We start from the raw sequence: 21,636 nt of genomic DNA on the forward strand, positions 1-21,636 counted from the left end.
CAGGACTACTACCACATGATAGCATCATTGTTTTCTCGTATTCTCAGATTTAAAATGGATTCAATTGTTTTTGTCCCTTATCAATCAATCTACACACAATACCCCCTAAATGAAAAAGCAAAAACAGTTTATTTTGTATTTTTTTAAATATATTTGCTCATTTAGATTTTCTTTTAAATTCTACTGAAATATCACATTTACATAAGTATTCAGACCCTGTACTCAGTACTTTGTTGAAGCAATTGCAGTCTTCTTGGGTATGACGCTACAATTATTCTCTGCAGATCCTCTCAAGCTCTGTCAGGTTGGATGGGGAGTGTCGCTGCACAGCTATTTTCAGGTCTCTCCAGAGATGTTCGATCGGGTTCAAGTCTGGGCTCTTGCTGGGCCACTCAAGGACATTCAGAGACTTATCCCGAAGTCCAGATCTGACGCTTGGCATTCAGGCCAAAGAGTTCAATCTTGGTTTCATCAGACCAGAGAATCTTGTTTCTCATGGTCAAAGTCCTTTAGTTGCCTTTTGGCAAACTCCAAGCAGGCTGTCATGTGCCTTTTACTGAGGAGTGGCTTCTGTCTGGCCACTCTACCATAAAGGCCTGATTGGTGGAGTGCTGCAAAGATGGTTGTCCTTCAGGAAGGTTCTCTGGAGCTCTGTCAGAGTGACGATCAGGTTCTTGGACACCTCCCTGAACAAGGCCCTTCTCCCTCGATTGCTCAGTTTGGCTCGGGAGGCCAGCTCTAGGAAGACTCTTGGTGGTTCCAAACTTCTTCCATTTAATAATGATAGAGGTCGCTGTGTTCTTGGGGACCTTCAATACTGCAGAAATGTGTTGGTACCCTTCCCCAGATCTGTGCCTCGACACAATCCTGTCACGGAGCACTACGGACAATTCCTTCCATCTCATGGCTTGGTTTTTGCTCTGACATCACTGTCAACTATGGGAACTTATATAGACAGGTGTGTGCCTTTCCAAATCATGTCCAAGCAATTGAATTTGCCACCGGTGGACTCCAATCAAGTTCTATAAACATCTCAAAGATGGTCAATGGAAACAGGATGCACCTGAGCTCAATTTCGAGTCTCATAGCAAAGGGTCTGAATACTTATGTAAATAAGGTATTTCTAATTTTATATATATATATATAAATAAAAACTGACCTTGACGATCCGACAGATGAGCACGTCATAGCGCTGGTGATTGATCCTGTGCTTCAACATCACTTTGTTCACCATGGGGATAAAGATCTGGTACTGAAGCCGGGAAAAGTAGAAAGAAATAGAGAGAGTAAATAAAAGAGTGTCGGGTATGTGGTGGTTTGTGCATTTAATCTGTTCACATCCATCCCCCCTCTGGCCATAACACTAATGACAGACTGGCGACGCCATCTGTATATGACCTTCCGTTGCCCCTGGTTTGATGGTTTGATCAAAAGCTGTTGCTTTTCAAGTCGGGGCCAGACTTCCCTGCATGTGGTCTGGTTAGGTTTCTAAGGTTTGGTTGGGGCTATGGGGGGTGACCTCATCGACTCTCGTAGATGACATCACCGACCCGCAGGAAGTAGTAAAAACTACAGGTACAGGAGAGAACCTTGAAGAGAAACTTATGGTCCTGGTGTGTGTGTCAGTGTGTGTGTGTGTGTGTGTGTGTGTGTGTGCGTCAGCTCCTGTTAGCGGTTCTACGAAGGCCCTGTGGGTACGGTAACTAATAATGAGGTACCTTCTTGCCCAGCTGGAAAACGAGCGACGACAACGTGTCCATGGCTGTGCTGCGTAGCTCGGGGGTGTTGTCCAGCGCGCGTACTATGGGGTGAATGATGCGCGACGCATAGTCCGTGAAGTCCAGGGACTCCGTCAGCCGGTCTAGCGTCTCCAAGGCAACCCTGAGGGGTGAAGGAAACACTGATAAACAACGCCTAGAAAAAAAGCTCAGTTACCAAAGCTCACTAGGAGTGCGTTTGGCGAGAAAGGGACATCTCACTCCAAATGCTAGGAAACAGAAATGGAGGCACTTGTCAAGCCCTCTCCGCCCCAAGCCCCAAAGTATTCATGAACACTTTTCCTCCATGACGCCCAGACAATAAATGTAAGACCCTGGCACTTAGTATTTCGGAAAGTGGGCCCAGTTTCTTCAGTACAGTCGCATTAATATTACCAATTGGGAGGAGATGGGGACGAACATTTAACATGGGAGTGAACATACTCATGTGACTCAGTGACCTGTGAGTCAATTCATAAACTGTCAAAATGTACTTCACAGTGCATGTGCACTCACTTGCGGGCCTGTAGAGGTACGTCTGGGGCATCAAACAGCTTGACGATGGGAGGCAGCAACAGGTGGAGGTAGTCGTCCAGGTTAGCACCGAACAGCTGAATGGCATTGAGGAGCTGAAGATACAATATAGACAACAGAGTTAAAACGGGCAGTATAAGGAATACATCAAGGACAAGGTATAGCCCTGATGGTACACCTAATGGGAGAGACTCCACCAACTGGAGGAGCAGATAGTATGCATCCTTATACTGGTTGGATGGTTAAAAAGTATAACAAGACGAGAGGTTCAGAGGAACTTTCGCCTCCAGCAAAGTAAATTGTTATGTTTTCATTTTACATATGCAATGTGTATGGTATTGTTCATGAAAAGTGAGTTGCAATGCCAACATCCATGTCTTTCAAAAGGGGTTCTTAGTCATTGTGAACAAAGGCTACAGAACCGTGTCCTTTGATACTCCTGGCCCTCCTACTTGCTTCATTATAGCACACTGGTTCCAACACGACCCTCAAGCCATGGATTTCAGCACAGTGAAGTGGCTGGATGTTTTCTGTGCAACTAACACATTTTCCTGTACATGATTACTGAATGCAAGGGGGCAGCGGGAATGTGTGTGTGTGTGTGTGTGTACACGTGTCAGGTGTGGATGACGTATAGGCTATGCCATTGACTGTGAGACCCCCCCCCTTCTTCATTGCCTTGGCGAGACTACAGGAAGTAGGGAGCTCGACTGAACAGCTCCCGCTAAAGATGGAGTTCTGTTTTCTTTTCTCTACTTGGACTGGAAGGTAACCCGATTCTTTCTGGCTCTACTGTGACCCTCTGGTAATACATATGGAGGCTAGACCAGGGCTGCCTTACAAATGGCACCCTATTCCCTATATAGTGCACTACTTTTGACCTGAGCCCCGCTATTGGCTCTGGTCAAAAGTAGTGCACTATATAGGGAATTTGAGACATAACCTAGAACTCGGGTTCAAAAGACCATAACCAGACGTACTGTAAGAGGTTGCAGCTAGCTGTGTGCCTCTGGTTATCTAATATCCCATCGCTGCCTTAGAGAAACAAGACACATGCTACACCAGAGAGAGAGGTTGAATAACTGTAGTGGGTTAGTAAGAGTGCAATGTTGCCCTGTGGTTTATTTTCACCCCCAAGATTTAATGTTTGAGGAAAACCCATATCAGTGTCATAGCTAAAATTGGTGAAATAAGAGAGAGTACCAGCTATGCTTCGTTGGCTGGGTGCTTGTAGTGAGTATGCTTTGGCTAGAGGCTAGACTAAAAGGGTCATGGGGTGAGTTTTGATTGCAACCACAAACAAATGGTACATGGAACAGGAAGTAAATTGGACTTTGAAGGGGGCCATGTCGTGGCAGTAGTGCAGTAGATTATGATTTTTAATTTATGTAATGGTTCCTCGGGTCCTTATATATTTGACTAACCATGACTTACGGTGTACAATTACAATGTGTGTTGAGATGTATTCACTGGATACAGGAAAATACTTGGAACAAATACTGTACTAACAAGCGCATCAGCACATTTCCTCTATGTGGTGTTGAGAATATAAAAACACACTAAATAGTCCAAAATAACAAAAGTGACTCCCGCACTCAAATTTACCTCTGCATGTCAATCTCACTCCAGATACTTATGTCCCTGCTCGCTAGGACAATGGCATAAATAACTGGACCGATATAGAAGAGCAGAGGTAAAATAAGTCATTTCGACCAGTTCTGCCTTCTGACACTCTCTTGGACAAGGTCAAACTCTGACCAAAATGTGTACAAACCCCCAAAAGTGTGTGGAAGTCAGTCATTATAAATTTAAAAAAAGATGACATTATCCTCACGACTTTACCTTGATGGTGACACTGCGGCCCATGCTCATATCGTGCATGAAGACGCGCAGCATGTGTGGGATGAGCTGCGGCAGGTAGAGCTTGAACTCGCCGCCCAGGGCCACCACGATCTGCTCAATCAGCAGGATGATGGTGTTCTGCATGGGATTGTTAGGTGTCCAGTACTCCTATGGAATGAGAATAATACACATGTAGTTACTTGCAACGACTGTGATATGTGGTGGTTATACCTCCCTTAGTTGAATGCACTGATTGTAACTTGCTCTGGATAAGAGTATCTGCTAAATGACTAACATGTCAAAACGTAAACCATTATTCTGACTTGAGATCTGTGTGCACAACTTCCGCGTAAATCCTTCATTGATGCCAATGGGAGACGGTTCTCAAGTTAGGATCCCGCCCTTAAGCCATGGAGGGACATTATCTCCGTATTGAGAAATGTGTTTTTCCTAAATAATGAGTTGACCTGAATTCACACAAGTCCAGGTCCTTATGTTTTGTGCTTTTTATGGTTTAAGAGCTTCGGAGGGTACAGCCAAGGTGCTAGCGACCAAGCACTACCTCATGCGGTCCCATTGCCATACATTAGGAGAGATGAGGGTCTGGGACTGGGGTAATTGGGTCAAATGGTGTTTCCATCAAGAAACGCCAGATTTAGAAGGAGATTCCTCCTCTATGCAATGCGACGTCCTCACGTGCCAGTGGTGGGATGCCAATTTCCTGTCAATCAACTCGGCAACCTTTCTCAATATGACTCCGCCACCACTATGAAAAACAGGGTTTAAGATCTGTCACAGCCACTGGTGATTGGGAGATAATGGGGGTGTAAAGGAATGTAGTCACGCAATACATTGAAGGGCCAATAGCCTTCAGCTATGAAAGCTCTTAAGAGGTATTTTGTGAGTGGCCAGTGTTCCAACCCCCGCTTTCCTGCTCTGACTGGAACTAGCCTACGTTAGGGCTGCTATTCCTACAACAGATTATGTGATTTCACCTCCCGAAGTCCCGAATGGCTATTCCAGCCCCTCATCTGGACGCATGAGGTAGACAGTTACTACAATGAATAGAGCCCTTTGTTTTACTCACCATTTATTAACTCCAGCTAAAATGTGCAATGGCTCAGCTTCCCGGAAAAGTTACTGACTGCTGATTCAGAATGTTATTTTGATTACAGTAAATAATGGACATTTGATATGCTGTTCCTTGCTAAATGAGTATGTAGTGCTAGACCAGCGGTGTCCAAACTTTGACGCGAGGGCCACATCTGGATTTTCTAAATTTAACAGAGAAAAAGGACCAGTTATTTGAAAATATAAAAAAAGGTCCATTATAATTTCTACCTACTTTCGATCTCGTTTTAGACGTTCAAGAGTGGCCTAGTGTTTTTTTTTACCAATAATAAATCACCCCCCTCCCCACACACACACACACACACACACACACACACAAAAATAAACTACTCAAACCTCCCGCGGCCAAGATTGAATGGGCTCATAGAAGGTTTTAACAGTTGCTTTCACAGTAGGACTTCACACAGGTATTTTCTTCTTTGCACTAGTGAAGGTCTCAGTTAATTGGGAAGGAATGACACTGTAGAGTGGAGCAGTTGAATAAAATATTTCAATCCTGAACGTAGAATAGATACAACCAAATAGTCATTTCTGAAAACAACTTTTCTACAAACAAAATAACTTCTCCATAACAAACGTCTTTTAATGGAGCAACTTTCATTCTGGATGGACAAACAGGCTTCGTGCCACCAAGAGAGTCACGCTCAAGTCACATTTCCCCTTGCACATTAGAGCCAAAAAGGAAAGTCGAGAGAGAAATGTACACAATTAAGAGTTCGCAGCTGTTTTCTGAGCGAGTGGAAAAAGAGAGAATGAAAGGGGGCCTTGTTTTTGAAGAGGCAACTCACTCTGATGAGTGTGAAGATGTCATCCATGTAGGGGCGGATGTGGATTTTTACAAAGCACACGACCATCCCCATCTGCTGGAAGAGAAACTGAAAGAGAGGGAGAGAAAATAGCAGGTGTAAGCAAAACACATTGATTGCTCACCAGTCAGGTTTAGCTTGGGAAACTATCTATCTGATTGTGGGTCAATCCTTTAGCTACATGCATCTCGACTCCCGATTTCAAACCCCCATTTATGGAGCGGAAAGCATACGGTTGTAATAAAAATGGGTTGGCGAAAAACAACTTCGTAAAAAAGCAGGTAAAAACACTGAAGTGGAAAGGTTCTACCTTCACAAGTATGGCACAGCCTTAACTTTACAGCTACCCTGACTTTTACCCAGCTACCTCTAAAAATCCATTATTTCACAAAACGACTAGCGGTAGTACTTAATTTCAGCTAAAACAAAGAAATACACAACAATTAAACAGCCACAAGTGCCAATCAACAAGGAGAAATCATGAAACACGACATAGTTCCCAGCTAGCAGTAGCTAGCAAGTTACCTCTCGAATGCTAGCGTCGCACACGCGGATGACATTGAGGAAGGTGGGCATGACCTGCGGCAGGAACTGGACACACTTCAGGCCCAGGGACTTGAAGATGAAGGTGACCGCCTGCACCACCATGGTGTGGTGGTTAGAGAGGGAGGGGTCACGCAGGATGCGCATCAGCGTCACGATGGCCACCGCCGGGTAGAACTCGTCCAGGGGAAGGTTGCCCATGTTCACCAGCATCTCACTGGTACTGTAGTCGGCTGAGAGGGGTAGAGAGAAAAAAAGCACACGCCTATTTTTTTTACTTTTGAATTATTTTCAGGCCACTGAGAGAAACAAACCACCCTTTTGTGAAGGTACAGTGCCTGCATTTGTTTGTAGCCACTTAAATAAAAAAAAATAATTAGAAAAGTACAGGCCACCTTTTCTTGTTTTTTTTGTTTCTTGACATGTTATGTTTATATTGATGTTACACAGGGAAGTGTTGTGATTCGACAATGTACTGCAGTTCACTGAACAATGCACAGTAAATGTAACAAACTCAAAACGGTGGCATGTCTTTCATGCCTACAAGACAAAGCATATTGAAACATAACGAAACACCAACTGCTGTCAATTTCTCCTTTAGAGTAGTCTTTATTTCAGTCATTCATATTCACACAGTGATAATACTCATCGCTCCTTCTACTTTATAACAAGGAAACTATGATACAAGTATTTCCATCTTACTGCAGGGAGAAGGCATTTATAGATTAAACAAATTAAAATCCTAGTTCTGTTATGTACATTATATACAAACAGTATAAACAAAATGAATCTTTACATACATTTGATAACAATGGATACATTTGTTTCAAACATTGCGGTAATATTACGCATTGATAATCAAAGGAAGAATTTTAACGGTAGAAGAGTAACACAGCTGCTTCAGTTAACTGCTTTGATGCACTCCATTCTGTGTTGGTCCCATAACCATTCCAGTCAAAGGCTGGGAAGTCGCCACACTGACGAGGGGCTCCCTCAGGGAAATGTCCACCACCACCAATACAGTAATGTTCAGTGTCGCCGCCAGTTGTTGGTTTGACCCCAGAGCAGATAGCCATGGCCGCCAGTTCATTATTTATTGGCCTGAAAGTGATGAAGCCAGGTTCAAACTGGTTTCTTGTGTTGGGTCCGTAAAGTTTTCTTGTGGTTTCTTTGTCCCCAAAGTCGTACACAATTGGAATGACAGGTCCTGTGTTCCCACTTGCCTCAGCATTATATCTCACTGGGTAGAGCTTAAAGAGTTGATGCAGATTTCCCCCTTGAATGGAGAGAAAGCTTCTCTCTGTGTGGTAACGGAGGATGGCGCCTAGGTTCCAGTGTTCCATAGGGGAGTTGTTGGGAACGTGCCACACCGAAATGTCTTCTGCCACAATGTCATAATACCCAGGATTCTTGAAGTCGTCTGAGGTGGCACCCTCTGCGGTTCCAAAAGTGGCCCTGTTGGCCCAGTTCCCATCTCCGTCTGGCCAGTTGGGGTTGCTGCCTTGCTGGCTGGACCAACGGTCACCCATTGTGCACTTCCCATACACGTTGTTCTCGTGCACGCTCGCCACAAGTGTCCAGCCGCCGCCAGCGGTGGTCATGTCGCAGAAGGTCTGGTAGACTGTCCCGCTGGCTGTGGTCAGGTAGTACAGCCCATCTTCATGTTGATTATATCGGTCCCTTATTTCCTTACAGCTTCTGCCAATGTAACTTGACCTGTTCCTCAGTCTTAAATCGGTTGCGGCAACAACTGGAGCTGCTGCATACACGTTTCCTTGTAGTGCTTCTGGAAATTGAGGCAGTTCCACCAACAGTAGATGGATCATTATCAGGAGAACACAATACTTCATGTCTTCTGTGGTGAGTTCTCAGTGAAGTATCTATTCAGTCTGTGTCCAAGACAAGGGATGTTGTCAACCCATGGCAATGCTTATATTTATACCCTTAGGGCCAATGTCTCTTTTGTCAACTGTGACCCACTCAACATCCAAATAAAGTTAATCTTTTATTAAGTTGTCAATAGGGTTGCTAAACTTTCCCAAAATCTGCAGGTTTAAAAGAAAACCCGATTGGAAGTTCCCGAAATGTTGCAACCCCAGTTAACAACAAACATGACGTGGCGATAAGCACGCAATAATGGACAGTCACTACCCTCATGGGGCTCTAATTATAATTGCTGTATTCTATGTTGTTGGACAATTGAATGTTCTCAATATTTTGCGATGAAATTTAAATGTAAAAAGTTCTAAAATCATTTCAAGGTCCTATTTCATAATGCATTTAATATTAAAGGAAATACTTAGGGATTCTGGCAATGAACCCTTTATCTACTTCCCCAGAGTCCGATGAACTCCTTTTTATGTCTCTGCATCCAGTATAAAAAGGAAGTTAGAGGTAGTTTTGCAAGCCAATGCCAACTAGCGTTAGGCAATGGCTGGAAGTCTACGGTATCTACTACCATGCTAGCAGTTACCATAGACTTCCAGGCATTGCGCTAACGCTAGTTAGCAACTTCCTTCAAACTGCACGAAGAGACATTACAAACAGTATCCACGAGTTCTTCTGACTCCAGGGAAGTAGATAACAGGTTCATTGCCAAAATACTGAAGTATCCTCCCAAGCCAAGGATTCTTGCATCACGGTCTCAAGACCCTAGGTGACCAAGGCCAACCCTGTCTGCTGCCGTGAGCAGGGTTTGGTTTTATGGTCGAGTCAGGGAGACCGATATATCTGATATTCAACGTTTCATTGGCCTAGCATAGGAGTCGAGTTTCAGCCCTTAATGCAAGTACCACACTTCTTAATACCTTCTCCCTCCCTTTACGCTCTAGTCTAGAGCAAGACACAATAGGTGAGCACCTGGGCAGAACGCCTGTGTTCCTCACGCGTAGTACATCGGGCCTTTAGTAGGCCTAAGATAACATGAAGAGAACAATGGAGACTTGGTGCCAATTACATCAGCAACTTTCCCCCCCGAACAAAACAGATCTAAGTTTGTTACTGTGCGTCAGAGGGTACAGAGTAATGTCGGGACAGGAGCATTGTATCGGATCTCACCCTGAGCATGCTACTACATTATACCTTTATCCTTCTTGAGCCCCCGGTGTCCAACTCCCTTAGCCTGACTTGTATTCATTGGGTTGTGGTTGTGCTCAAGAGAGGTCTGGAGCACCTAGCCAACCACTGGAGCCACAAAGGGACAGCTAAGGTGCCACATGCGGCTCCGGAACCACAAGTTACAGACCCCTGACATAGCCCATTACTTTCCAGCACTTAAGCAGGAAATACAGGACCCCCAGTACACAGCAGCAGCAAGCTGCCAAAGACTATAGCCGCATGCCAGAACTTAGAAGTTGCTGATGCTTGACAGATCTTACAACGCCTGGATAGGTATTTTAAGGATCAGCTAACCACATCAAATGTTACAGCAATTTGTCAGCCGATGGCGTGGCACGCAACCGTTGGTTATTGTGTTGCCTCGCCTTAGCTGTGGAACACGCCCTATAGCTGCTCCAGACACTGACCTTGGCTTTAACCATATCCTACATTGGAGAGAGATAACTTCAATTCCAGACTGAGCCCCTTAAGCAGGCCAAACTGCTAAATCTACCACCTTCCACAGAGCACAGTCACAGCGCATCTGTGTGTTAGTGACACATAGCTCCTTATTGACATTATTTTTTATCTTCTTACAATGCTTCTGGTAAATTCATTCACATATGACAAAGTTGTTTAAAAGTTGCTGAATGTTGGATTTGAATGTGATTTCTTCTGTCATTTTCGCAAGCTGTTTTTCTCTGAACTGACTAAAAAGATTGCGCCACAGGAGACTGCACATTGTATTATCAGATGTGGAGCCTTGTGTGAGCTCAATGACGTAATGTGACATTGACATGGAACTATCTTCGGGGACTCTGTCAAAGCATGAATATGCCTCGGGGGCCCAGTCTAAAACACGGAATCGAATCCCTACCTGCATTCATGCGAAATATTTGTGTTTTATGGCATGGATATAACGTAGAAACGTACAGAAGTTCACTCGTAATCTCCAGTGGACAGTGTAGCCTACTCCTGTGACCCAAATTACGTCAAGGCGTTGGTCTCGCCAGCGCGTGGACCATTAGGTCATATAAAAATATGCCAAATTCCTCTAAAATCATTACAAAGTCTTATACATCAGGATTTATGGTAAAGTCTGTTGTTGTAGGCTGACGCCTGGTGGACTCCAAGCCTTAGGGCCTAATATGTGGGTCAATGTTGATGAGCAAGGCTCCAGACTGTGTGTGTGTGTGTGTGTGTGTGTGTGTGTGTGTGTGTGTGTGTGTGTGTGTGTGTGTGTGTGTGTGTGTGTGTGTGTGATGTTGAAGATGGCAGTGGGTGCTCACCAGAGTCCTGGCTGGACTTGGACTCGGAGAGGCTGACGGCGGAAGCGTCTCGTGACTGGTCGATCATGCCAATGTTCACCTTGTGCTTGTAGGGGTCCAGGGCTCCCAGCAAGCCCAGCACACGGATAGCCTGGCAGACAAAGCAACATAATTAAATGGAACATATCGGGAATGTCAATAGACAGAACATGCGACAAGAACAGTGAAACGTGAGGTGGGGGAGAAAAGTTGACACAGCACTTACAACAGGGCTTGAGGTTTTGGAAAAGCCAACCTCATAAAGCGTAACTCCATATAATTCTTCACAAGAAGTGCAATTCTGAGTTATGATTCGAGGTGTCACCAGTTTAATCATTGCAACGATAAAACTGAGGGGAAAAGCCCAAATGGATAATGAATGGTACCTCTCTTCTGATCCCCTGGTTCTGCTCTGTCTTGAGAAAGTTGAGCAGCACCTCCAGAAGAGAGGGGTACTTGCGGTAGGGCTCCACCACGTATCCAGTGCTAGCAACCTGCTGGCCCAAAGTCCACAGCGCCACCTGGTGGAAAATAAGCTGTTACTACAACAACGTCATCAAATCACAAAAAATAAATCGGATCCCAAATAGTCCCGTAACATGTATAAAAACATGGATCGTGTGGAAAATAGAAAATTGTCCTTTTAAAAATCAGGAAAATGTCATATTAACATGACCAGATATGCTTGGGGGAAAGGCTTGCAATTGAAGATATCGTGAGAATAAAAAATAAACTATGTGTCACAATTGTTGAACAAGCCTGTCACCTCCCAAAGTTGTACCTAGAAAATCGTGCATATGTACCTGTCTCTTGGCCAATGAGGAGGAGTCCTGGAGCATGTCCATGATGATGGGGAAGAGCTCGTCCATCCACTTCCTCATCTCTAGCCCGCTCACCTAGAGTGACAACAACCAATTAGAACTCGCCTCTCTGGTGCAGAGGCCTACTGTTAGATCTCCTAGCCATCCTTGTATGTCTAATCTTTAGTAACCCTGCATTTCACTTCACCTAACAGATTCACAAATTACTGTATTCAGTCTCGTATTTCAGTTTTGATCCACTCAGCCTGTAATATTCAAAATTCACAAAACCCTTGCATATTCCGTACGTAATACATTTTATACACAGTACTCTTGGATGTTTACAACTGTTGTAGCCTGGTCATGGGTTGTGTTCAGTAGGGAGAAAACATTTTGAAACGGGGAAGCACCGTCTGAACCAATGATGTATATAAACCCTGGATTGCTGTCGCTATGTATTGGCCATTGAGAGGCTTTGAAGCTACCGGTCAGCCATATTGGTACTCCCCAGTAGGAGCACTCCTCCATAAGAATGAATAGAACTCTACAGTATTTCAATTAAATGTTTCAAGGACAAAATTACATGTATTTAATATTTTTTTGTTGTAGTGAGAACAGTAAGATTAGTATGTACTCTCTAAAGAAAATATGTGTATGTTTAGCTCACATAATATACACCTAACAAAAATATAAACGCAACATGAAAAGTTTTGGTCCCATGTTTCATCAGCCGGAATAAAAGATCCCAGAACCTTATTTCGCTCAAATTTTGAGTACAAATGTGTTTACATCCCTGTGAGCATTTCTCCTTCGCCAAGATCATCCATCCACCTGACAGGTGTGACATATCAAGAAGCTGACTAAACAGCATGCTCATTACATAGGTGCACCTTGTGTTGGGGGACAATAAAAGGCCAATTCTAAAAAGGTGCAGTTTTGTCACACAACACAATGCCACAGATGTCTCAAGTTGAGGGAGCGTGTAATTGGCATGTTGACTGTAGGAATGTCCACCAGAGATGTTGCCAGAGAATGTAATGTTAATTTCTCTACCATAAGCCGGCGCCATTATCGTTTTGGAGAATTTGGCAGTACGTTAAACTGGCTTCACAGCTGCAGACCACGGCTGTGTGTGGGTGAGTGGTTTGCTGATGTAACGTTGTGAACAGAGTGCCCCATGATGGTGGGGGGGTTGTTATGGGCAAGTATAAGCTATGGACAATAAACACAATTGCATGTTATCATCAATGGCAATTTGAATGCACAAAAATACCGTGATGAGATGTTGAGGCCCATTTTCTTTAAGGTATCTGTGACCAACAGATGCATATCTGTATTCCCAGTCATGTGAAATCCATAGAGTATAGCCTAATGAATTTATTTCAACTGAATGATTTCCTTATATAAACTGTAACTCAATAAAATCTATGAAATTGTTGCATGTTGCATTTATATTTTTGTTCAGTATCATTTAAAAGCATGCATTAAGGTGACTGTAATATAATAAACATGTGAAAAAACAATGTAGACATTAATAAACACATTTATATAGCTTCCAAAATATTGTTTTACAATGGAGGAGTACCAAGATGGCTGCGCAGTGGCTTCAATACAGTGCCCCCTTGTCAGTAACCCAGGGTTTACATACATAATTGATCTGAATTTGTCCAATAAGACACACTTTCTTTTCTGTTTCAATACATTTTGCAATGGTGTGACCCTACTGAACACGACCCTGACATATTGAGAGTTTACACAACCCTATTCAGTCTTTTTCCTCAGACTGTCTCTTTGGGGGAACCTGGTGGTCTCTACCTGTCCTGGCACTGCCTCAGCACAAACTGTCATCAACCCTACTCTGGCATCTCCTGCACTCCCTCTGCGCTGCAGGGCCAGCCTGCCCCTAACAACTCTCACTTCCTCAACCTTCTGGGGAGTCCAGCAGTTCACCTGAGCAGAGAGAGTGAGCAGGCACAGTGAACACTACTGAAATTAATGGGAAATACATGGTTGATTCCCACGGGAGAAAGTTAAGTTGGCCACCATCGGCAGACACGGGTACATAGTGCAGACACAAAGGCATACAGGGCACATAGAATAGAACAGAGTAGAATACACTAAATATTGAAAATCTATACACTGAACGTCACAAGCATTCACTGTCAGGGTTAAAAAGGACTCCTTACCTGAGCCAACTCTCCAATAGTGGCCAGGACACTGATGACCACTCCAGGGTTGGGGTCTGGGTCTTTAAGCTTCAGGATCAGGGCCTGAAACAGAGAAAATGAGCTTAGAGCCAACAGTCAATTGAATGATTTGAATTATTTCAACATTTATAATACTAATAAATGGTTCATTTAAAAGTATGTTCATTTGAATGAGGAAAACGTTCTTTAGATGTTACAGGGTGGCTAACGGTAGTACCTGTTGGATGGAATCTAAATATACTGCATCTTACTTTCAGTGAGCAAAACACTCAAAATATGTTACATAGTTGTCACAAATATGTTGTAACATGTTACAAAGATGTTACTGGGTAGTTAATATATGGGGCAGCACCAATGATGGTAGGTACCTTTAGGATGGGCTCCATGTATGGGCGTATGAGGCGGGGGGCATTGGAAACCAGGTGACCCAGCATGCGGGCACTCTGCTCCTTGTTCCTGCCCACGCCACTGTGCTCCAGCTCAGTCAGAATCTAGAACCAGCAGAAACACACACCATAGTTTAGCAGCCATTCTGATGAAAGTGATAGATGGGATTAACTTGAATTAATAAAACATCCCATTTAAAAACAAGAAGTCATTTAAAAAAGGTAGGAAAAGACCCCCACCATAGTTCAGCATACCTCAACATAGTCTGACATTTGTAATTCAAGCTACATTGTGAAACATTAACTTGGCTACCATTTGTTGCTGTGTTATTGAAAGGGAAGGTCCACCAATTACACTAACTCAGGAATCATTAGCATCTTGGTTAAAATTTGAAGGGATAGTTCAGTATTTTGGCAATGTGTCCCTTTTCTACTTCCCCAGAGTCAGGTGAACTTGTGGATGCCATGTTTATGTCTCTGTGTCCAGTATGAAGGAAGTTAGAGGTAGTTTCATGAGCCAATCATAACTAGCATTAGCACAATGACTGGAAGTCCATGGGTATCTACTAACATTGTAGCAGATACCCATAGACTTCCAGTCATTGCCAAGTATCCCCCTTCAATAACAACCTATGTGGGTTACATCTGGCACAGAAATAGACAAAATAACCTACAGGTAAAATAAGTCATTTCTGTTTACCGTTTCTGTAAATTACATTCTGTTCTCATTCAACTTATCTGGTAAATGGGTAAAATTACTCAAATAAGACAAGTCTACTGCTCGTGTTACCTGGATGAGCATCTTGCGCAGGAAGGGCATGACGAAGGCGGGGTTCATGCTGCTGAGGCGTCCGATGGTGCAGATGGCCAGTTCCCTGATCTCAAACACCTCGTCGTTCAGCGCCACGAACAGAGCTTGCAGGTTCTCCGCCTGCGCCAGGTGGGCGTCGAAGCGCTCGTCCAGAGAGGCCAGCACACAGTAGCGGATATCTGGGTCTGAGACGGGGGAGGTCGGTACGTAGGTAGGTAGGGAGCGAGAGAGAGGGTGAGACTCATGCTGTTTTCCTTTCTCTGGATCATATCTCCTTTCAAGCTGTCTAAATAAAGTGACAAAATACTAAACGGGATGGGGAAAAATAGCGAACCCAGGAGTGCCTAGGCATTCTGGCTATTTGACCTTATCATCATCACCACCACGGCTCTTACAACCAACCTGGATCTGTGATGCCAACTACCAGCAGTTTGCTGAGCACGTCGGCCACCACCTGCACGGCCGTCTGGCTGACCACATGGCCATGGCCGCTGATCAGGTGGATGGAGGGCGTCAGCAGGCGGGAGCAGGTGCGTGCCGCCTCCATGCGGATCTCCTTGTGCTCGCTGTTGAGGAAATGGTCGGCGCAGTGGCGCACAAACTGGGTCAGCGAGTGGCCTGTGGACAGCAAGGAGAGGTGAGAAAGTCAGGGTCTAATTCATGAGGCACCAAATGGAAGAAAGCAGATTGGGAAACGGAGGGAGGTCACTAATGCACAGCAGCTGTCACTGATGACGTTGTTTACGAACGTGGCATTGTAGCTAGCTGCAGCCTCCTCACCTACACATTTTAATTGCAGAAGGGGAAACGATGGCTTGATAGCTAATTCAGCTGCATATGCTGTTCCAACTAGCCATGTAAGCTAACTTTGCTAGCCAGCCTAGCGAGCTAACTTACAGCGACAAGTTGACCACAGGCAGTACTTGTACTCAGGAGGGAGACGTTCAGTGTCGCTGCTCACTTGGCCCAATGACATCAAAAGGGAAAATGTTATGTTTAAAACCTCCGGTTAAACTCACTGATTATTGGACAATTCGATCCTGAACATAGGTTCCCTTGTGGAGCCACTTCAAGCCAGTGCTAGATTAACATTGAGAGAGAATAGCTTCAATCCAATCATTTTAACATTCAACATGCATTTTTCTCAGTTCTGGCCGTAAAGCGTCTCACCTTCAAACTCAAAGCTGCCCAGTGTCCTGAGTGCCAGGGTGATGCTGCCCACGTCGCTGGCCTCGGGGATGTTGGTGAGGCTGGGCGATGCCAGCTGTTGCGCTAGGCCCTTGGGCATGCCCGGGTGGCGTAAGGGCTTGTGCATGAGCACCAGGGAGAGCATCTTCAGAAGGCCGTCCTGGATGTCTTTCTTTAGCTGGGGGATCTGCCGACTCAGGTCGTACAGCACCGCCGTCAGGGCCGGGCTACAGGAGAAGACAATGGTGGATTGTTATGGAGTCATTTCGTCAAACCAGGAAGTGCACGTGCATAGGCAGAAACACATCCAAGGCATACACAAAAAGGGGCCTCAATACCCAACATCCACATCTGCCTGGCATCTGTCGGGCAGCGACACTTATTTGGGATACGGAGGCCAGTCCTGCCTACACAAAGCATGGGGAACAATGGATAGGAATGAGAGGTGTTGTCATGAACCCTACCTGAGTCCCACGGCCAGCATGGGCTCCAGCAGCTCCTTGATGTCTTGCTGGATGCTAGGGCCCATGGCTCTGGACAACATACTGATACAGGTGAACACTGTGGCATCCACCTGCATGGTCTTCTGTCTCCTACACATACACACACACACACACACACGTTAGAAAAATTAAGTTCAGGACATATAATATATTGATCTGTATTATCTTTACAGGGTGAATTTCAAACTTTAACCCTTTTTAAAGTATGACTCAACTAAACTATAACACTGATTTCAGGGGGACATTTCAGCGCTTTGAGTATGAACATCACTTCAGAAACAAAGTCACTTGTATAAAGTAAATGTAATTTACTTGTGAGCGAAGTCCTTGGGGGGCAGCGCAGCCTTGATGATCTCCAGAATCTTGGTGAGGTACGGCTGGATCTCAGCGCGTACCGCCACCACCAGCAGCCCCAGGGCTTGGAAGGCCGCCGTGCGCTCCTTCTCCTTCTTCAGACAGCCAAGCAGGTAGCCCATGGTGTCAGCCAGGTACTGGTCTGGGAGGGGGCAAACTTCAACTGGTCAAAGTCGAGAAAAGTTAGAATCGAGAGAAAATACAGACATCCACACACAGCACTTGAGATCGTCAAAAGAATTATCAAATGGTATAAAACCAGTGAATGGTATAATATCTATTTTTTAAAGTACAAACACAACTTTCTTTCAAAGTATTAAAGTCTATTTTTAACTTGAGTGGCCTCCTATATGTTTTCTAAATTAGGAAACATGACTTAATAACAGAATTCATCCTTGCAACTCAACATTTTTCATACTGGTAAATTGATTCATTTAAACTTTGTTAGCCTGACTAATCTAGCTTGAAAATCAAGTGCTTGAAAAAAGATTGGATCCATATCTAGTAGGGATATTGCATGTGAGACTCCTTTCTGACCTGTAAAAGTGTGTGGCTGGAAAGCGGCGAGGCGCGGCAGAAGGTTGAGAATGGTCATCTGGATCAGAGGGTTCTTACTGGTCCTGTACTTCAGCACCCAGCGGCACACCTGGAGAAGAGACACACACAGCAGCTGTCGTTACATCCGACACAACTCAAAACTTAGGCTGCGGTCACACAGGCAGCCCAATTCTGATTTTTTTGCCACAAATTTTTACTTTTGACCTATCAGATATTTTGATATCATTTTGCCCATAATTGGGCTTCCTGTGTAAACGCAGCATCGGGTATATGAAAGTACGCGCTACACCAGTGTTTATTTTTTGTATCAACATCTGGCAAGCTATAGTTCTCCACCACTTACAGAACATTGAAACAAACACTTGAACACTGACTAAATAAATGTCAGAGTCCGACAACTATCTGAGGGAACAGTCAGCAACATCCAAGCGGCTAGTTCCCCTTACAGACCTCAGGTTGAGAACCACTATACTTCACACCTTTATTTCAGGACTTAACCCTCAAAGTGGGTTTTCAACCCTTCACTTGCAAGTACAACAAGCTAATGGCACCTGGTCAAAGCACTCCTCCATGAGCTCGCGGCAGTAGCGGCTCTCCACCAGGGAGCTCTTGGCGGGCACCGGCGTGGCCCCGAAGCTGAGGAAGCCCTGGGGTGTGCTGTAGCCCAGGAGACCCAGCAGGGCATTGGACTGCTGTGGCTGCACCGACTGAAAGCTGGTGAAGGGGGTGATGTGACGCGGCTTGGTGCCGAAGCCCATCAGCTCCTTGCAGTACTTGTCGTGGACCAGCTGCTGCTGGGTGATCTCCTCCATCTCCTCCCGCATGCGCTGCCAGGGAAGAAGACGTTGAGATTCAGTCTGAAAGCAATACATAGGACCTATGCTTCCCCTAGGTAGTGTTTGTTCAGAGTTTGCCGATCTGAATAAACTGGATAGGTATTAGCAACATGGCAGAAGCTCTATTGAGCCCGATGGAGTGAAGCCATCACCATATTACTTACACCCATCCACTTCTGTGACCAAAGGGTTAGGGTCTATGAGTTGCACATTATTTTGGCCATGGGAAGCACTGGACAAAGTTGTGGTCTTCTGTGACCTGTAGTGGTGGTGCTTTATGGTTCAGGGAGGGGCTGACCTCTCCTTCCATGCTGCTGATGCGGACCAGCTCGTTGAGGATGAGGAGGGCGCCATGGACCCTATCGTCACGGTTCATACCCTTCTCTTTGGATAAGGTCTCATCGAAGCCTTTCTCAGCCTCGTCAAAGGTTTGCTGTGGTGAAGGACACACATAAAACAAATAGTGAGTGCTTTCATTGCAACTGGTTGAAATATGTTAAAATTATGGCTCATGATCAATCAAATGTTGATTGTGAGTGACGTACTTTGTACCACCATGGTTTTAAAAAATGCTAAACGAATTAGATATTGATTGTGAGGGACCTACTTTGTACCACTGTGGTTTCTGCATCTCCTTGGTCTCTCGTTGGGTAGTGAGGATGAGGCAGGCCCTGAGAGCGGCCACGGCCCCTTCGCGGATGGCCTGCTTCTGGTCCCACACCGCATAGAAGATGTTGTCGAAAAAGGGCTGGACTTGCTGGAAGAAAAAGGTGGGTGCGCTGACGGCCAACTCCCTTAGGACAAGAACCTGTAAAGTAAGAATATAAAAGGGGACATTTTCTAACTCATAGTCCTCATCTTGTGCTGGTTTACAATTAAAAGCTTTTTAACCGAAAGCAACAACAAAAAACTGTACTAACAGTGTTATTACTACCCCTTTCACCATCATGAATAGTTATTAGGGATGGTGAAAAGTGTAGTTTAGCTAGAAACCACTAAGTCAGCTCCTATTCATTTTATATTACCTTTATTTAATCAGGCAAGTCAGTTAAGAACAAATTCTTATTTTCAATGACGGCCTGGGAACAGTGGGTTAACTGCCTGTTCAGGGGCAGGGGCAGAACGACAGATTTTGTACCTTGTCAGCTCGGGGATTTGAACTTGCAACCTTTCCAATGCTCTAACCACTAGGCTACCCTGCCGCTCCTAAAGCAGAGCAGGGCTGTGGGCTTGTCCCGATAAGTGCTTTAGCCCACATTGGCAGAAAATGCAACCACCTGCAGTTTTATCCTATAGTGGTTGACAAAACAAACAGCAGGCTAGCTGTGTGTGTCACACTAACCGCAGCATGGCGCCTGCCCTCGTTCCTGTCGGCGCCCAGCCACTCCAGTGCCCTCTTCACCTCAAACTCCACATACTCTGCGGTGAAGGTGTCCCCTGCCATGGACAGGTGGCCCATGGCCTTGGAGGCCATCTCCATGACCACCGAGTCACTGGAGGGCAGCAGGTTGCGGAGGTAGTTGGCGAAGCGGCTGATTCGGGTGGCATTGCCTCCTTCTACTCCAATCAGACTCACTGGAGCAAATAAACGAGTCAGTGACATGGATTGTGTCAGCTTCACTTGTGTGTAGACAGGAGTAGTAATGTAAACACCCAACAAATTGAACAAAACTTTATTGAGTGTCTTAGACCTTGCAATTCCTTTGTGACAAGTTGTGTCATCATTGAGGCAAATCATCTGACTTACCTATAGCAAGAATCCCTCCTTTTTTCTCATTCACATCAGAGCTGGAAACCAGCTCAAAAATGTGATGATTCAATTCATCGTAGAAAGTAGTGGCTTCATCTTGGCTCAACTTAGGACAGAATGCAGGTACACATCACAATCAGATTAAACCCCACTCACTGCATGTAACTCATAAATGGTCATAGCTCATGACAATGTAGTACGAAACATAAAACATTCCAGAGTGTGTAGTTAAATAAGGATAGTTGGTAAAAGTGTTGCATTATAATGCAAGTGTTGCAGCTACAGTACAGACTGGAGCTAGCTAGTCGTACTTCTCTGAGCTCTGTCGTCACATAGTGCTGGAGATCTTTCGCAGATTTTGCCCTTGTGTCTTCATTTCGACTCTTCAGGCCACTGACAAATTGTTGCAGCACCGTGGCTGTGCCAGACATGATAACCATTGGGGAGCCAGACCTGTAGATAGCAGAATAATTTAGCAAGCTAGCTAGCTAGATACACAAACAGATGTCGTCTATATAACCCACCATGCAGCTTGCAATTGTCAGTTTACGGTCTAACTTGCCGATTAAAATCAATTCCACGATGTACAATCGCCGCTCAACCTCATCGTAAATCGCATAGTTTAGTTTAGTTGGCTACTGTCTAGATAACTAGGCCAGAGCTAGACATCTACCGCGCTAACTAAAGCATGTCAAGTTGGTTCCATTTGCCAGGTTTCATATGGGTAGATAGCTACACAGCTACTACTAAAGTTAACTAGCTAATGTTACCTACCGTTAGCTCAAAATGCAAACGCTAGCTGCTATTTGGCTAGGTAATTTATTGAAAATATTTGCAACATACCAAACTGCTAAGTATTTGAATTAAATTGACAATTCAATAGCTTTGCAAGCTGGAGAAACGTCGTTCGCTAGCAAGTTAGATACTGTACAGTTGCTAGCTAGCTGCTAAAAAAGGCATGCTAAGCTAACGCGCCGGGTTGAAGTGGAAGGACAGCACGAATAAGAGCACAACAAACCTTACACATAGCTATCTTACTTACGTTTTTATTTTGGTGTTTTGCCTATGTATAGCACAAGCAAAACAAATAATTGCTTACCTAGCTAGCTTGCTGGCTAACTGCTGGCTAGTTTTCCGTCAACAGAGGGTCTGTTTTGGATAGACAAGTGTAGAATCTTTCGCCACCATCAACTTGCGAAGCCTTTGCGCAGAAATGTGTTTGGGTGC

General features: G+C 44.7%; 2 protein-coding genes across 3 annotated transcripts in view; both read right to left on the reverse strand.

The window, feature by feature from the left end:
• The window catches only part of mtor (mechanistic target of rapamycin kinase), a 128,113-nt gene extending 106,478 nt beyond the window's left edge, over positions 1–21,635 (reverse strand). Inside the window, exons 1-24 of one of the 2 annotated variants that reach the window (XM_020506199.2) lie at positions 21,509–21,635; positions 20,721–20,862; positions 20,407–20,515; positions 20,002–20,234; positions 19,267–19,467; positions 18,958–19,092; positions 18,375–18,650; positions 17,803–17,911; positions 17,224–17,428; positions 16,873–17,001; positions 16,391–16,635; positions 15,623–15,838; positions 15,200–15,405; positions 14,392–14,514; positions 14,003–14,086; positions 11,820–11,912; positions 11,403–11,537; positions 10,999–11,128; positions 6,596–6,846; positions 6,053–6,139; positions 4,134–4,301; positions 2,274–2,386; positions 1,719–1,881; positions 1,160–1,252 (exon numbers count right to left, since the gene is read on the reverse strand). In XM_020506199.2, coding sequence (XP_020361788.1) covers positions 1,160–1,252; positions 1,719–1,881; positions 2,274–2,386; positions 4,134–4,301; positions 6,053–6,139; positions 6,596–6,846; positions 10,999–11,128; positions 11,403–11,537; positions 11,820–11,912; positions 14,003–14,086; positions 14,392–14,514; positions 15,200–15,405; positions 15,623–15,838; positions 16,391–16,635; positions 16,873–17,001; positions 17,224–17,428; positions 17,803–17,911; positions 18,375–18,650; positions 18,958–19,092; positions 19,267–19,467; positions 20,002–20,234; positions 20,407–20,515; positions 20,721–20,849 — 3,633 coding nt within the window. In that variant the 5' untranslated portion in view covers positions 20,850–20,862; positions 21,509–21,635. The remainder of the gene's footprint in view (positions 1–1,159; positions 1,253–1,718; positions 1,882–2,273; positions 2,387–4,133; positions 4,302–6,052; positions 6,140–6,595; positions 6,847–10,998; positions 11,129–11,402; positions 11,538–11,819; positions 11,913–14,002; positions 14,087–14,391; positions 14,515–15,199; positions 15,406–15,622; positions 15,839–16,390; positions 16,636–16,872; positions 17,002–17,223; positions 17,429–17,802; positions 17,912–18,374; positions 18,651–18,957; positions 19,093–19,266; positions 19,468–20,001; positions 20,235–20,406; positions 20,516–20,720; positions 20,863–21,508) is intronic. The other variant, XM_020506200.2, reaches the window with a different exon arrangement.
• On the reverse strand, positions 7,197–8,542 carry LOC109907908 (intelectin). The gene has a single exon (XM_020506202.2). The coding sequence runs from the start codon at positions 8,461–8,463 to the stop codon at positions 7,486–7,488; it is 978 nt and encodes a 325-aa protein (XP_020361791.1). The 5' UTR covers positions 8,464–8,542; the 3' UTR covers positions 7,197–7,485.
• Position 21,636: the final 1 nt, after the last annotated feature.

The sequence above is a fragment of the Oncorhynchus kisutch genome, linkage group LG17 (assembly GCF_002021735.2).
Source record: "Oncorhynchus kisutch isolate 150728-3 linkage group LG17, Okis_V2, whole genome shotgun sequence".
NCBI lineage: Eukaryota > Metazoa > Chordata > Actinopteri > Salmoniformes > Salmonidae > Oncorhynchus > Oncorhynchus kisutch.